Consider the following 17,218-nt stretch of genomic DNA (forward strand, 5'->3'; position numbering starts at 1 on the left):
TTTATATCCCTTATTAATTCAGAGGTCCCAGTCTACTACCAAAAGTATATTATTGACCTACAATATATGCAAAATAAGTTGCATTAATACAATAATTATAAAATAATTGCAGGATTTAAAGGGACAGTCTAGTCCAAATTTATTTTTCATGTTTCAGATAGAGAATGTAATTTTAAACAATTTTCCAATTTACTTTTATCACCAATTTTGCTTTGTTCTCTTGGTATTCTTAGTTTAAAAAGCTAAACCTAGGAGGTTCATATGCTAATTTCTAAGCCCTTGAAGGTCGCCTCTTCTCTCAGGGCATTTTTACAGTTTTCACCACTAGAGGGTGTTAGTTCATGTGTATCATATAGATAACACTGTGCTCACGCACGTGGAGTTCCAGTGAGCCAGCTCTGATTGGCTAAAATGGATGTCTGTCAAAAGAACTGAAATGAGGGGGCAGTTTGAAGAGGCTTAGATACAAGATAATCACAGAGGTAAAAAGTGTAGTGATGTCGCGAATATTTCGCCGGCGAATAGTTCCCGGCGAACATAGCATGTTCGCGTTCGCCGTGGCGGGCAAACATATGCAATGTTCGGTCCGCCCCCATTCGTCGTCATTGAGTAAACTTTGACCCTGTAACTCACAGTCAGCAGACACATTCCAGCCAATCAGCGGCAGACCCTCCCTCCCAGACCCTCCCACCTCCTGGACAGCATCCATTTTAGATTCATTCGGAAGCTGCATTCTTAGTGAGAGGAGGGACAGTGTAGCTGCTGCTGATTTATTAGGGAAATCGATAGCTAGGCTAGTGTATTCAATGTCTACTACAGTCCTGAAGGACTCATCTGATCTCTGCTGTATGGACAGCACCCCAAAAAGCCCTTTTTAGGGCTAGAACATCAGTCTACTTTTTTTTTTTTTCCCTGTGTAATCTAATTGCAGTTGCCTGCCTGCCAGCGTGTGTGTCAGGCTCACAGCGTATACTGTGCTCACTTGCCCAGTGCCACCACTCATATCTGGTGTAACAGTAGTGTACATTTAAAAAACAACAACACTTTTTTGACTGTGAAATAATAGCAGACAGCTGCCAGTACCCAAGATGGCCGCCAATAAGGCACATGGGGAGGGTTAGAGAGCTGTTTTGGGGGGGATTAGGGAGGTTGGGGGCTAAGGGGGGATGCTACACCACAGCATATGTACATATGCTAAAAAAAAATTAAAAAAATTCAAAACCTTTTATTTTAGTACTGGCAGACTTTCTGCCAGTACTTAAGATATCGGGGACAATTGTGGGGTGGGGGAGGGAAGGGAGCTGTTTTTGGAGGGATCAGGGGGTCTGATGTGTCAGGTGGGAGGCTGATCTCTACACTAAAGCTAAAATTAACCCTGACAGCTCCCTACAAACTACCTACTTAACCCCTTCACTGCAAGCCATAATACACGTGTGATGCACAGCAGCATTTAGCGGCCTTCTAATTACCAGAAAGCAACGCCAAAGTCATATATGTCTGCTATTTCTGAACAAAGGGGATCCCAGAGAAGCATTTACAACCATTTTTGCCATAATTGCACAAGCTGTTTGTAAATATTTTCAGTGAGAAACCTAAATAGCGATTTTTTTTTTTTTTTTAAATTTGATCGCATTTGGCAGTGAAATGGTGGCATGAAATATACCAAAATGGTCCTAGATCAATACTTTGGGTTGTCTACTACACTACACTTAAGCTAAAATTAACTCTACAAGCTCCCTACATGCTCCCTAATTAACCCCTTCACTGCTGGGCATAAAACACGTGTGGTGCGCAGTGGCAATTAGCAGCCTTCTAATTACCAAAAAGCAACGCCAAAGCCATATAAGTCTGCTATTCCCAGAGAAGCATTTACAACCATTTATGCCATAATTGGATAAGTTGTTTGTAAATAATTTCTGTGAGAAACCTAAAGTTTGTGAAAAAGTGAACAATTTTTTTTTTATTTGATCGCATTTGGCAGTGAAATGGTGGCATGAAATATACCAAAATGGGCCTAGATCAATACTTTGGGATGTCTTCTAAAAAAATATATATACATGTCAAGGGATATTCAGGTATTCCTGACAGATATCAGGGTTCCAATGTAACTAGCGCTCATTTTGAAAAAAAGTGGTTTTAAAATAGCAAAGTGCTTCTTGTATTTATTTCCCTATAACTTGCAAAAAAAGCAAAGAACATGTTAACATTGGGTATTTCTAAACTCAATTTAGAAACTATTTAGCATGGTTGTTTTTTGGTGGTTGTAGATGTGTAACAGATTTTGGGGTCAAAGTTAGAAAAAGTGTGTTTTTTTCCTCATATTTTATAATATTTGTAATAATAAATTATAAAATATGATGAAAATTATGGTATTTTTAGAAAGTCCATTTAGTGGCGAGAAAAATGGTATATAATATGTGTGGGTACAGTAAATGAGTAAGAGGAAAATTACAGCTAAACACAAACACCGCAGAAATTTAAAAATAGCCCTGGTCCTTAAGGGAAAGAAATTGAAAAATAGCCTTGGTCCTTAAGGGGTTAAAAAAAAACTAGAAATTTGACTGTGAAATAATAGCAGTCAGTTTCCTTCACGGGTGTGCGTTTCAGGGCCTGCCAGGGCATAGTGTCACACCAGTGCAACTCATATCTGGTGTAACAGTAGTGTACATTAAAAAAAAATACAATTTTGACTGTAATAGATTGAATAGCAGTTACTTGTCTGCAAGCGTGTGTGTGTCAGGCCTACAGCGTCTACTCTGCCAACTTCTGCCAGTGCACAGTGCCACTCATATCTGTTATCACAGTAGCTTGCACGCATAGTACCACTAATCGAAAAAAAAATGACAGGCAGAGACAGGCCACCCCGCAGGGGCCGTCATTGTCGTGGTGCTGTGATTCCCTTTGGCCCTAGAATAATGCCCAGTGTTCAGAGGCCACGTACACTGAACTCGAAAAGTTCTGAGGACATAGTTGACTGGCTAACACAGGACACCCAATCTTCTACAGCTTCCACTCGGAACCTTGACGCACCATCCTCCTCCAGCTTAGCTTCGGGCACCTCTCAAGTTACCACTCGCCCGCCTGCCGCCACCACCAACACTAGCACCACAGCTGCTTCACTTGATCTGTCAGAGGAGTTATTTACACATCAGTTGGAAGAAATGAGTGATGCGCAACCATTATTGCCAGAGGATGTAGATAACAGGGATATGTCTCAGTCAGGCAGCATTTCACACATGGACGTACGGTGTGATGATGATGATGTTGTACCCGCTGCAGGAGTTTAGTCTGTCACTGTGAAGCGGGCGTAACCCTTACACTACCTGATCGATACAACATCATACCTGATGTTTTAAAGCACGTTATTCCAAACAATTTAGGACTGTTAGGTGATTTATGCCCTTTATGGATTAAAACCAGACTCTGCATCAACTATATAATTTTCCATGGGAGTTTTGCCATGGATCCCCCTCCGGCATGCCACAGTCCAGGTGTTAGTCCCCTTGAAACAACTTTTCCATCACTATTGTGGCCAGAAAGAGTCCCTGTGGGTTTTAAAATTCGCCTGCCTATTGAAGTCTATGGCGGTTCGCCAGGCTCCCCCGTTCGCTAACCCAAATTTTTATGTTCGCGACATCACTAAAAAGGTGTATTTATATAACTGTGTTGGGTATGCAAAACTAGGGAATGGGTAATAAAGGGATTATCTATCTTTTTAAACAATAAAAATTCTGGTGTAGACTGTCCCCTTAAGTCCAAGTTATTTTACCTGTATAAAACCTAATTTTAACTTTAAAGAAAATGTATTTCATGTCATAGGAATTAAACCTATTCACACCATATAATATTATATTTTTCAAGGTGATAACCTTCAAACAGCTTGCACAGTTGGAACTAACTCAGGGATGGTGCCTGATTCCAGACATTTGGTTCTGATTGAAGCCACTGACCTGGAAGAAGATATTCCACCATCAGTAACTTGGCATTTTATGGAAACAGAAAGAGAAAGCATAAAAAAGGTAACTAATCTTCCAAACCATAGACACACATAGTCAGTTTTCCCATAAAATCGGCACACATCACATTGATACCTAAACCAGGAAAATCTCCCCTAGACCCAAGCAATTACCGGCCCATCTCTTTGTTAAATTTGGATTTAAAGATCTATGCCTAGATATTGGCCAAACGCTTAAATGCTATACTCAGATCATTCATGTGGATCAGACGTGCTTTGTTCTGCACAGAGAAGCCAGGGACAACATGGTTAAGGTCTTGCACCCTATCGGCTACATAAAATTAACAGTTTTAGAAGTGTCCCTGGTCTCTACTGATGCAGAGAAAATGTTTGATCAAATGAACTGGTGTTTTCTATAAAGTGCCCTCAAAAGCTTCGGTATAGGCCCTATTATGATACATAGAATCTTTAGCTTATACAACCACCTATCTGCAAAAATGAAAGTAAATTATATTTTCTCCACACCTTTTAACATATACAACAGTACCAGACAGGGTTGCCTGCTCTCACCAACTTAATTTATTCTAGCGATGGAAACTTTGTCAGCTCATATTCACAATAATACTACAATTCAGGGAATTTCTATTGAGCCAAATTAATACAAAATTAATCTATATCCTCCTTCCCTGTGTTGATTAATATATATAAAAAAATGGTAGATTGTCCCATTTCCTAATTAATAACCAAAAATCTGAGGTTTAAATATCAATATATCCATGACAAAGTTTTGGAAGCTAAGAAAGGTATGTCCATAAAAATTGCAACATTCTTATATTAAATATTTGAACGTCAAGATTCTGTTCAATCTAAATAGTGTTTCCTTCGAAATACAGGGAGAGTCCACAGCTGCATTCATTATTTTTGGGAATACAGAACCTGGCCACCAGGAGGAGGCAAAGACACCTCAGCCAAAGGCTTAAATATCTCCCCCACTTCCCTCATCCCCCAGTCATTCTTTGTCTTTCGTCACAGGAGGTTGGAAGAGAAGTGTCAGAAGATACAGAGTAGTTCCTTATGGAGGGTAATACTCTTTGAGATAGGACTGGGGTTTTAAGTAGTCTTGTCAGCTTCTCAGTGAGAGTATTGATGAAAGTTAGAGTCTGGAGATGCAGGGAGAGTCTTTCTGCAAACCCATCCAGACTCATATTAATAGCTCCTTAAGCAATCCGCATTGACGAGTTTCGCTGCCTGCTTTCTTCACTCAAGTCCATGTCAGAAGCACTGCTACAATCAGTCAAACTTGAAGGACCATGTCACTGTTTCACGGCATAGATTCAGGTAAGAGCGTTTCATTTTTTTACACACATGTTAACGATAGAAGACAGGGTCTCAGTGGGACTCCTTTATCTTTATGCAATCAAAGGTTAATATATCCTGAGGGGATATTATTTAACAATGGGGTCTTGTTAATCATGTTTGTTATGTGAATTTGACTGTGTATGTGTAGGAGACATTTTGGACTCAAAGGCTGATACGGAACATACAGGTTATAGAGCTGCACAGTTTTATTAAGCTGGCATGCTTTTCCTTATCAGGGGCGGTCCTGCATGAGGCACCATGTGACTGAGAGTAGTCACACCTTGTTTTCTATTTCCGATTTCTGACCGAGTGGCTGCGAAGAAGAGTTAATTTATCTACCTGTCTGGGTCATAGGAGGTGGTGAGTGCCCCAGCCATTGGTGGTTTAAGGTGACAGTTGTTTTTGGCTAAAAAATTTAATTAGAATTATGGAGGATTCTGATATTCTAGAGGATTCCTCTGAAACAGATTTTGATACCTGCGTATGTTGTGAGGAGGCCTGGGTAGACCAGCCCGCTCAATTATGTTCCTTATGCCATAATAGGGTGTTCTCTTCAAACAATGTTGAGATGTTACAGATCACTGAGCCATCTATCTCTGAGGATTACTCGTCCCATGAGGTGCGTTACCTAGAATCTTCTCCTACACATGCAGTTCCCCTAAGTATCATTACTTCTTCATCTGAGGGAGACTTTTTTCCACCAGAGGTTACTGCGCATTTTTGCATGGCCATCTCTATGGCTTTAGCAAGTTAGCCTCTTCCTGCCACATGCAAGCGAAGGGTTAATCCGTGCTCTCCTACCCATGGGCCGTTGTGTAAAATGCTGATTGTGCCCGATCAGTCATCTGGGTATACGTTTCCCTCTGAGGCTTCAGAGGTAGAACCTCCGGGGTCAGAGTCGCCTGATTTGACTCCTCCAACTGAGGAGGATTTGGCATTTAGATTTAGAATGGCACGCCTGCGTTTACTTCTGAGAGAGGTTTTGTCTCCCAGTCCTGATCTGTCAGGTGGATCGCAGTCCTTTAAATCAGCTAACCATCTTGATTAGATGAGTGGAGAGGGTTGGATCCTCTTCTTTATCGTCTATACGTATATAGTTGTAGAATCCCAGTCCCGAGCTCTATGGGGGGTTGTGTTGTATAACAGATAGGACCTGTTTGTTTTAGTTTGCACACCCTTTTTGAAATCCCTTTTTGTGCGTTTAACTATTTTATTTCTAATCCGTTTCGGATAGTTTTTGTTTTAGAGCTCGGGGTTCTTGTGGAAACTTTTTTTAGGAAAAAAAGTGGGTTTTTTTTGGTTGTATTGACTTTGATGGTCGTGATGGTTGGAGTCTTCTGATGGAAGCCTCTAGATCTCTGTTTGGGGTGATGAATCACTTTATTATCTAGAGATGAAAATTAAGCCTCAGAGCTTATTTTCCTTATTTTGTTTATTCTCAGTTTTCCTAGCACTGCTGGGACGAAAGAATTTGCCATTTGTTTGTTTTTATGACAAGACGTGTTGTTCCCTTGATGACTGGCAGGACCTTTTTTGGGTAACAGTTAAGTCTGCTCTTCCCTTCTACTCTAGAGAAGGAGCTCTTTCTAGTTATTCTGGTCCAGGCAGAGCAGGTCAATCTTTACTGAAGGACAGGCAGGACATGTCTTAGATTCTTCTGGATGGGCACTTGATGCTGGATCATATGGGTCCGGGGGTCCCAGAGGCCGGAGTTGAGTTTATCATTCCGTCGCTGTGGTGAGGGGTGGTGAATTCAGCCCAGGCCGAGTCTTCGACATAGCATTGGGTTTTTGTCTCTGTCTTAGCAGTCTTTTTAGATTACCGGTTGTTGAATCGTTGGCCAGTGTTCGATCCAGATCTCCCGGTGTTGGGGATTTTTATCCTAGTTCCCCCGGGGCAGTTTTGTCTTTGTCTCTTCCCTGTCAGTAGGGTGAGAGTGTTTTCTTGATGAGCGAAGTCCCATAGTGTAGTGGTTATCATTGTTTAAAGGCAAAGAAGGTATCAACGGCACTTCTATACAAGTATGTATATTAGCACTCTATATATCCTTATGACCCCTTATATATACTTAGTCAGTGAGGGAAATATTCCCTTCAAATCTATGCTGAATAGAGTAGGTGCTATGTAGTATTCAACTTATGTAAAGAATACAGTAGAGAGGAGCTCTAACTGAAAAGACTACATCCTTAGCACTCAAGGGGTTAATATAGAGTGAATTTATAAGCTGCTAAAAGACTCTATTTTATAAAGGCAAATCAGAGTAGCTGATTGATCAAGTGAGCTTGCTAACTCTACGTTAAAACATAACTTTTATTAATATCAAAAATAATAAAATGCTGGAATATTACTTTAAAAACACTCCCAGAAGCTGAGGACTGGTTGAATAACCTAGTCAAAGTAGGTTGAATATATAATGATATGGATTGTGTGTTTGCACATAGTAGAAACAGGATTTAATGTATCAAATTATCCAATGTTTTAACAGAATCGTAACATATAGCACCTATAAGTAAGTTGGTAATGGATGAAAAGATAGTTTTAATTTTTAAAGCATCCGTGTACTTTATTATTTTGTACACATAAGACACAGTATGTTATTAATTTACTGGTATATTGGTAAAGCTCTAGCAATCTGGTTCACCACATTACCACTTGTTTAATGTTCTGCCCTGTGCAGTAAGGGTTAAGTATACTATACAAATTACTTGAAAAAAACAATCATGTTGTATTTTAACATTTTTAGGTAATTTAAACCCCAAGTTTGATAGAATTGGAGTCCAGTCACATGACTGTTCTTGGTATATCGCCAAGCTGGTTTTTAGTTTGGTAATTTGTTTTAAACAAATAAAACCTAAATGTTTGTGTTGAGTCCTTAATATTGGTGAATTGCCAGTAGGATATATTAGCAGATGTGTGTCACACAATTAGTAGGTGAAAACTGTAAGTCTACAATGAACAGGCAAATGTTTTACTGAGCTTATATTAAGCACAAGATAATATTAAGAATGAGGTAGTAAAATTCACCCTATATGTGTCAGATTTAATAATTAAATAACAGACATCTATAATGAGTCCAATGTGGATAGTGTGTGGATTCTAAAACTTCTTTTGTAAATACAATCATTTTGCCTTGTTTATAAGCGTGTTAAATATAATGATATGAATAAGAATGACTTGTTTTACCTAGGAAATTGCTCTTTGTATATTTATATATCTATATAAGCTAACACATAATGAAACTGCAGTGACTCGGATAAGGCTGAATATAGTTAAAGATATAAGCTCCCATTTATTAACACAGTAGCAGTTAGTAGCAAAAATTATCGTAGCTAAGAACAGGGTTTGTGCTTCTCTTTGAAACACTTTTACGGAGTCATATTAGTCTATAGACATCACTCTGTATGTTATAAAGTTATTGTAAATAGCCAACAAATTGTAGTTTAACTTATGTATTTGTGCACAAAACAATTATTCGTTGTGATGTACATATAAGAATGTCAAGCTATTCAAGTTAAGTATGGGTACGTAACTGTGTTGAATATAAAAATATTATGGACAGCCAAAGCTATACTTTAACTTGTGTATTGATACACCTATTATGCAATATACATAGGAGCATTCCCCACTGTTCAGGTTTGGAGCTAGACACAGCTGACTAAATCGCTATCGCACACTGTCAGTGTATTGAGTCGCTGTTAATATTACTTGTATTTTACCGAAAGTCTATCTGCCAATAAAAGTCTGTTAATAAACCAATGTAAATATGGTAGCAAGATTATAAATATAGAGCTTCTATAGTGATTGCTAGCTACACAGCGATACCATTTATAAATGAGCCCCACTAAAAGTATTTAGCTCCGGTAGTCCATTGTGCTTGTTGTATAAGGATTAAACTATGTGCCAAAAATGGCAGGTTATTTAAGTAAATACATTCAACCAAGTATAATATCCAGCTTACTGAGGCTAATCTAAAAATACAGGAGCTCCAGGACTCCTCACCATATCCCTAACGTCCCTCAAAAGTAAAGTAGTGGCTATCATATCTGCTTAACATGCAGAAGGTCCTGGGATCAAGACCCAGTGGGGAAAGTGCACAGGTTCCTTTGAGCTGCAAACCAGAGGAATTGCTAAAAAGAAGAGTTCCTCCTGAGTAGATGGGAGGGTCTCGAATTTGGTGGTGGGTGGAGGCCCACTACAGCTCCATTCTCTGAGCGTGCTCTTCCGGAACTGATGTTGTCACGAATTCCTCAGGATTTAGCTGTTAAGGGGTTAAAGGGCCACTAAACCCAAAATCTTTCTTTCATGATTCAGATAGAACATACAAATTTAAACAACATTACAATTTACTTCTATTATTTATTTTGCTTCATTTTTTAAATATCCTTATTTTAAGAAAAAGCAATGCACATGGGTGAGCCAATCACATGAGGCTTCTATGTGCAGCAACCAATCAGCAGCTACTGAGCATATCTAGATATGCTTTTCAGCAAAGTATATCAAGAGAATTACACAAATTAGATAATATAAGTAAATTAGAAAGATGTTTAAAAATGCATTCTCTTTCTAAATCATGAAAGAAAAAATGTGGGTGTCATGTCCCTTTAATTCTGTTTAGCCTGTGAGCTAAAAAAGATTTGTTTTTCAAGATGAACTGTGTGTTTGTGTTTTCTTTGAAGTGCCAGAAGACTCATAAATACTCACACGGGGGACCTTTATGACTGTTAGCAGCGGGCATGATGCAAAACAGGGCCTCAGTCACAGAAACTGATAAGGTCAATAAAGGGACATGGGTATAATGTATATATGCGTTTAAAACTGTTATGACATTAAATTAAAGGGACAGTCAAGTCCAAAAAAAACTTTCATGTTTCAAATAGGGCATATAATTTTAAACAACTTTCCAATTTACTTTTATCACCAATTTTGCTTTGTTCTCTTGGTATTCTTAGTTGAAAGCTAAACCTAGGAGGTTTATTTGCTAATTTCTTAGACCTTGAAGGCCGTCTCTAATCTAAATGCATTTTGTTTAGTTTTTCACCACTAGAGGGCATTAGTTCATGTGTTTCATATAGATAACATTGAGCTCATGCACGTGAATTTTCCATGGAGACTTCCCTGATTGGCTAAAATGCAAGTTTGTCAAAAGAACTGAAATAAGGGGGAAGTCTCCTGAGGCTTAGATACAAGGTAATTTCAGAGGTAAAACATGTATAATTATAAATGTGTTGGCTATGCAAAACTTGGGAATTGGTAATTGCGGGATTATCTATCTTTTAAAACAACAAAAATTCTGGTGTTGACTGTCCCTTTAAGGGAAATATGACAACCCTGTCATATTTGATATCAAATTGATTCTCCCAATGAAACTAAGAGAGTGCCTGTCTATATATATATATATATATATATATATATATATATATATATATATATATATATATATATATATATATATATGAAAATAGATTTACCTAGCAGAAATTATAATGGGTTCTATAATTTCAGGCAAAGACTTAGTTTATTGGAGGTCGTAAAAGGTAAAGGGTTTCCTAGCCCCTGCAAAAAGAGTTGAGAAGCAACCTGTTCTCCTGAAAGTTGTATAAAGTTTGATGTTTCATCATGTAAAATTGTCATTCTTACAAGGGGAGCTGTTCTACAGAGTAAGGACCATTGCTTCCTGCCAGTCCCCAGGCGCAGATCTTGAGACTAGTAAAGTATTCAATCTGTTTTTCTCCTTTTTTATTTTAAAAAACTGTTTGCTGTGTGTAATTTTACTTGTAACAACTTTTTATTAATAATGCATTGTGCATAATATTTTTGGCATAATAAATAATTCATTTATTAAGCTTTGGCCTTCGTCTAATAATTGAACCACGTTACCGAAGAGACTGGAATATTAGAACTGTATAATTTAGGTTATTTTCTGCTAAATTGTATTCTAAGAGTTAATGTGTAAATCTGGGGGTTTCCTTATGATTTTCCCTTTAATAAATCATAAGTGGTGGCAGCCTAATTAGTTTAGTGTGGGTGGCATTAAAGGGGAGTTTTGGGCATTTATTTTAAGTCTAGTACAGACTAGAGAGTGTTGTTAACCCTTGCACCCACTGAACTAAATCACAAGCTTGCCTGGTGTGGCTAGATTGTGACATATTGGTGACAGTAGAAGGGACCTGATAACCCTTTTTGTGCCAAATAAGTGACTGGCGCAGGGTTGGATAACCCTGGTTGTCACAAATTGGTGGGCAGCGGTGTAGATAATTTTTGTTATTAGATTTTAGTGCTTGTGCATTTGCTAGTGTGAAAATCTCAGTACTAAAAAGAAATTGTAACTCACAATTTCCAAAGGCTAAAACTCAGTGCATTATATAGTCACACATTGCAAACAGTCCCCTTCCCTAGGGGGGGTAATCCCTCAGAAGAACCTGCATCTGTTTTGTTTGTTACACGTCCAGAGGAAAGCAACCAGGAGAACTTGCCACCTGTGCTTATCGGAACTAAGGTAACACTTGGGCTTTGGGACACAGGTGCTGCAGTGACTCTTGTACATCCAGGGCTGGTGAGCTCTAAGGACATTATTCCTAGCAGGACTGTAGCAATTAAAGGGATTGGGGGAATGTAACTTGCAGTGCCTATGGCACGGGTATATGTTGATTGGGGAGCAGGGAGAGGTTTAAGAAATGTGGGGGTATCTGAAAATATTCCTAATGATGTTTTACTGGGTACTGATCTGGGTAGATTGTTATCTCTTTATGTGCCTGACAATGCTACATGTGACCTAGGGACATTAGTTGTAGACCCTTATGTGAAAAGGGCTATGTGTGAAAACGCTCAGAGACATTATGACCAGGAGAGAGGACAGAGTGCATGTGTGCAAAGTGCTGTGCCTTAACTGAGGGTGTCTGTGCTGAGATGTGAACCTGTAAGAGGAGAGACTGACTGGGGAGAATGATGGATAGATGGTGTGTGTCTTCCTGTAATTAAACCAGCAGTATCTGCAGAACTAAAGTTAACTGTACAGTGTGAGACTGATGGGGGGGGAAAGGCAGATAGACTGTGTGGGTCTGTCTGTGCCTGAACCAAGTTTAACTTTACAGGGAGAAACTGTATGTGAGAGGAGGCAGATGAGTGGTGAGTGTCTGTCTGTGATTGAATCAGTGGATTCTATAGAGGGAGGTGAGATTGACGGGGGAGAGAATGACTGGGTGACTGGGCTGCTGGATGATGAGTGCCAGTCTGTTCCAGGACCACTTGAGTCCCCTGTGGAAGGACAGGATATATGGGCTAAATGGCAGAAGGAAAATGTGTGTTTGTCTGCACCAGTGTCAGAAGGATCCCAACTTCTGTGTGAGGATGTAAAGTGGCAGACTGACTGTTAAAGAGAGCGGGGGGAGAATGTAGCCCCCTCTATAACAAAAGCAGCAGAGCTGCAGAATCCAGAGTGTGTTGGGGAGGAGGGTACAGGATATTCTTTGAGTGACCCCCAGAGTGAGTGTGAAAGATTGTGGGTGACAGAGACCCCAGTAACCTCAGATGTGACCTATAAACAGACTGCACAGACTAGGGGAAAGAGACTGACACAGACTGCAGACACAGGTAGGAGTAGTACAGAAAAGTGTATTTACACAGCCCCACAGTGCCCTTCAGCAGGTACACTGATAGGTGTGCAGCATCAGAGTCCCCAGCAGGCTCAGCAGCTAGGACCCACAGTGGAGAGGAGGGGGGCAGTTAGTCAACCCCCTACCAACCATAACAGAGTGCAGGAGTACAGGAATTCTACTCCAGTGGGAGGGCAAGAGCCCGTGGTAGTTAAGCAGCAACTGACAGCACACAATATGTTCAGAGAGTACACAATATGTAGCAAGACCCTAGGCTTCACAGGCACCTCTGTAAAAGGGAATGATGTGTTATTCTTGGATAAGATGCAAGCCTTATTGGCGGAGGTACTTGGAAAACCCAGAGATGTCAATACCATATTCCCAAAAAAACAGTTACAGGATTTTCCTGCCAGAGAGGGAGTGTATGAGATGGGGCAAAATGTTCTTGTACTAACCCCCATGAGACAGAACAAACTACAGGCTGAATGAGAGGGTCCCTGCAATATATTAAATTTGCTGGGTAGAGCGAAAAGTGAGTCATTTTTAAATGGAGGGCATCCTGATGGCAAAACTGCTATATGCATTTTGTTAGGCAATGGCGTTATCACTGCAAGGGGAAGCTCCCTTTGATACGCATCTGGAGTGGCTTATAGCCACCCCCTTTTGCGTCTCTTATTGGGGGAGGTGTCACGAATACCTCAGGATTTAGCTGTTAAGGGGTTAATTCTGTTTAGCCTGTGAGCTAAAAAAAGATTTGTTTTTCAAGAAGAACTGTGTGTTTGTGTTTTCTTTGAAGTGCCAGAAGCCTCATAAATGCTCACACAGGGGGGACCTTTATGGCTCAGACTGTCAGCAGTGGGCATGATACAAAACAGGGTCTCAGTCACAGAAACTGATAAGGTCAATAAAGGGACATGGGTATAATGTATATATGTGTTTAAAACTGTTATGACATTTGGTGGTGGTCGAAGGCCCACTACGGCTCTTGGCAGCAATCCATTCTCTGAGCATGCTCTTCCGGAACAGATGTGTCTTGCGATCATTCGTTTGATCTGACTATCCAGAGTTTTGAATGTGTATCTGAGGAAAGCAGATCGAGTTTCTCAGCTTTGTTCTGCTGGACTAAGTGGCCTAGGTGAACTAATTCTCAGCCTAGCAAACTGTAGACTTTGAGTTTGAACCCTGCTGTGGTAGTTTTCTTAATTCTGAGGTCTATTTTAACCTTCTTCTTTTCGGCCATGTCACTCTTTTTTGAGGATGGCTCGATCCTATCTGGAGTGGGCATCAGTGAGACTGTTGCTCCATTTTTGCCCGTGAGTTCGTAATCACGGTTAGAGGCTTTGCTGCCATGAGAGTTCCCTTGTTGCAAGGATTTACCAGGTCAGGGTCTTTTTGCGGCTTGGGATCTTTTCTTCCGGGACGAATTGCGAGAGGTCGCTTGGACCTAGCCGAGAGAAGGTTTTTTTCTGAAAGGTTTTCAGTCCTTTACTTCAGCTCGTACCTGGTTCCTCGTCACCTATTTTAGGTGTGGAGGACGCCCTCTTTTCTTGTCAAGAGTAGCTGGCTTGTCCTGACTCTCTTCTGGATCCTGGAGTATTCTTCTTCCCCTCTAGATTGAGCTGGTGAAGGGCTTGTCTAATGAGTTCTTGTTCGAAGGGGCAGCCTGCAAAGATAGCCTGTTGGTTAACTTAGCTGCCTGGAAATTTGAAGGTTGCAGATGAATACCAGCTGCAGTTCCTTTTTCTGGTATATGTTTTTGCAAACACTGTTTGCTCTCTGTTTGTGCTCCAGTTCCAGAGGTTCATTGTTCTTCCAGGTGTTCAGTTGTTTTTGCTAGGGCTCTGCCTGTGGCTGGACCAGCAAGTCAATTCCTGGCTACTTTTGGGGTTGGATTTATCCTTCAGTAAATACATTATTGTGGTCTCCCTTCTAATAAGGCTATCCGAGTTTTTTTATCCATAAGATTGTTGTATTCCTTGTCCAAATGGGAAGAGGTTCTTCCTTTTTGGGGAATCTTACCTTGAGGTTTCTGTCAGACTTCATCCGAATAGACAGTTTTTTTTCCTTTATGTTATTAATATTTGGGGAGTGCAAGGATTTAGAAGCTGATAACTTCCTCCTTGCTGGTGGAGGAGTGTTTTTCACTGGTTCTAGGAGACAGCGAGCCACGAGCCACCTCAGAGGTTTATGGCTCAGTTTGAGTACAGTGACATCTTTTTGGGTCTCTGACATGAGATCCTATGGTTCTGATTATTGGTTGGCTACTTGGTCCTCCTAACATTCTTATCTTTTTATTTTTTGCTTCTGTCAAGGAAGCCTTGGGAGTTTGGTTTTCTTGCAAGCTGTGGCGCCCTCAGGTTTGGCCGCCTCTTATTTGTACCCTCCCGTTAGCATTCAGTGTCCTCTGGAGCTTGGGTATAATTTCCCAAAAGTAATGAATGCAGTTGTGGACTCTCCATGTATTGAGAAGGAAAACATAAATTATGACTTACCAGATAATTTCCTTTGAAACAGGGAGAGTCCACAGCTCCCGCCTGTGCTCTCCGGTGGGCGGCCCTAAATTTAAGTTGTTTTCTTCTGGTACCTTTTTCACCCTGATATTTCTCCTACTGTTCCTTGTTCCCTCAGCAGAATGACTGGGGGATGAGGGAAGAGGGGGAGGTATTTAAGCCTTTGGCTGGGGTATCTTTGCTCCTCCTGGTGGCCAGGTTCTGTATTCCCACAAGTATTGAATGCAGCTGTGGACTCTCCCTGTATCGAAGGAAAGGAAATTATTTGGTAAGTCATCATTTATGTTTTCCCGCTGAATTACAAACCCCTCCTTTCTAGTATACAAACTGACCTTCTTTTGTGGCAAAACAAGCCCTTTTCCTGGTTGGGTGGATGCAAGTAATTACAATGACCTTCCTTCCACAGATCTTATACTTACTACATACAATTCCTATATCCCTCCTGCCTCTTATTTACAGCAATTACAGTCTGTAATAAATTCCTTAATTTGGGAAAAGATATGTCCACTGTGTCCAGAGTCGTGTTGTACAGACCTGCTGATAGAGGAGGGTTAGGGTTTCCGCAAATTCTCTGAGCCCCTAGGGTTGTTAGGATCTGCTGGCTTCCACCAGCTTAACGCCCGAAGGTCGCATCAACCTCTAGACTATATCATAATTTTTTCTCTACATGAAATTCTATCATCATGAAAACACCTAAAATCTATATCCCAATATCCCCTCTATCTCCTATTATACACAACACTGAATTTTAGGGTGGCTTAGACCCCAAATCTGTTTCAAGACCAGTAACAGAGGTAGGGATATCCAACCCTCTCTTCAACATTTTAGATAAAGGATAGCTTAAAGGGACAGTCTACACCAGAATTTTTACTGTTTAAAAATATAGATATTCCCTCTATTACCCATTCCCCAATTTTGCATAACCAACACGTTTATATTTATATACTTTTTACCTTTGTGATTAACTTGTATCTAAGCCTCTGCAGACTGCCCCATTATCTCAGTGCTTTTGACAGGCATTCAGTTTAGCCAATATGTGCAGATGCCTAAATAACTCCACTGGAGTGAGCACAATGTTATCTATATGACACACATGAACTAGTACTGTCTAACTGTGAAAATTTTTTCAAAATGCTCTGAGCAAGGAGGTGGTTTTCAACGGTTTAGAAATCAGTTTGAGCCTACCTAGGTTTAGCTTTTCAAAAATACCACCAAGGGAACAAAGCAAATTTGATGATAAAAGTAAATTTGAAAGTTGTTAACAATTGCATGCACTATCTGAATCATGAGAGTTTAATTTTGACTAGACTGTCCCTTTAAAGCTATTGCAAGAGGATATTTTTCTTCATGGCTGAAACATGCCTGATTATCCCATTTCTTACAAACATCTCCACGTAAAACAGACTTTTTAATAAAGAGAACTCACAACATTTGAATCTTTATGTCATATGAAGAACGTCCCAAGGGCGATGCTGGCATTGGCTAAACACTCGTTGGTTGATTGCCAATCTGCTGCTCTACCATTATATGCCTGGGGGTGGATGGATCACATGGAGATGCAGTTGGGGCCTGAAGGAATGCAGAACATATACCATATCCTCCTCCTCCTCTTCAGCACAAATACTTTAATTAAATTATAAGTTGCCTTTTCTGTGATATTTTACACCGGCATGATTACACAACATATAAGCTAAAGCTTTACTGAAATGTTGGAGATGGTGCAGTGGCGGCGACACTATGTTCTATATATGGTGGACTTGTCCCCTATTGAGAGGAAATACATTTAGTTTATAAACAGCTTT

At 40.2% G+C, this 17,218-nt stretch overlaps 2 protein-coding genes across 4 annotated transcripts in view; one reads left to right on the plus strand and one right to left on the minus strand.

Moving 5' to 3' along the window:
- The window catches only part of PLAAT1 (phospholipase A and acyltransferase 1), a 717,153-nt gene that overhangs the window by 272,369 nt on the left and 427,566 nt on the right, over window positions 1-17,218 (minus strand). The window lies entirely within an intron of this gene.
- The window catches only part of LOC128656360 (probable cation-transporting ATPase 13A5), a 252,554-nt gene that overhangs the window by 144,744 nt on the left and 90,592 nt on the right, over window positions 1-17,218 (plus strand). The window contains exon 18 of the mRNA XM_053710220.1: window positions 3,862-4,019. Coding sequence (XP_053566195.1) covers window positions 3,862-4,019 — 158 coding nt within the window. The remainder of the gene's footprint in view (window positions 1-3,861; window positions 4,020-17,218) is intronic.

This window comes from Bombina bombina, chromosome 4 (genome assembly GCF_027579735.1).
Source record: "Bombina bombina isolate aBomBom1 chromosome 4, aBomBom1.pri, whole genome shotgun sequence".
Lineage (NCBI taxonomy): Eukaryota > Metazoa > Chordata > Amphibia > Anura > Bombinatoridae > Bombina > Bombina bombina.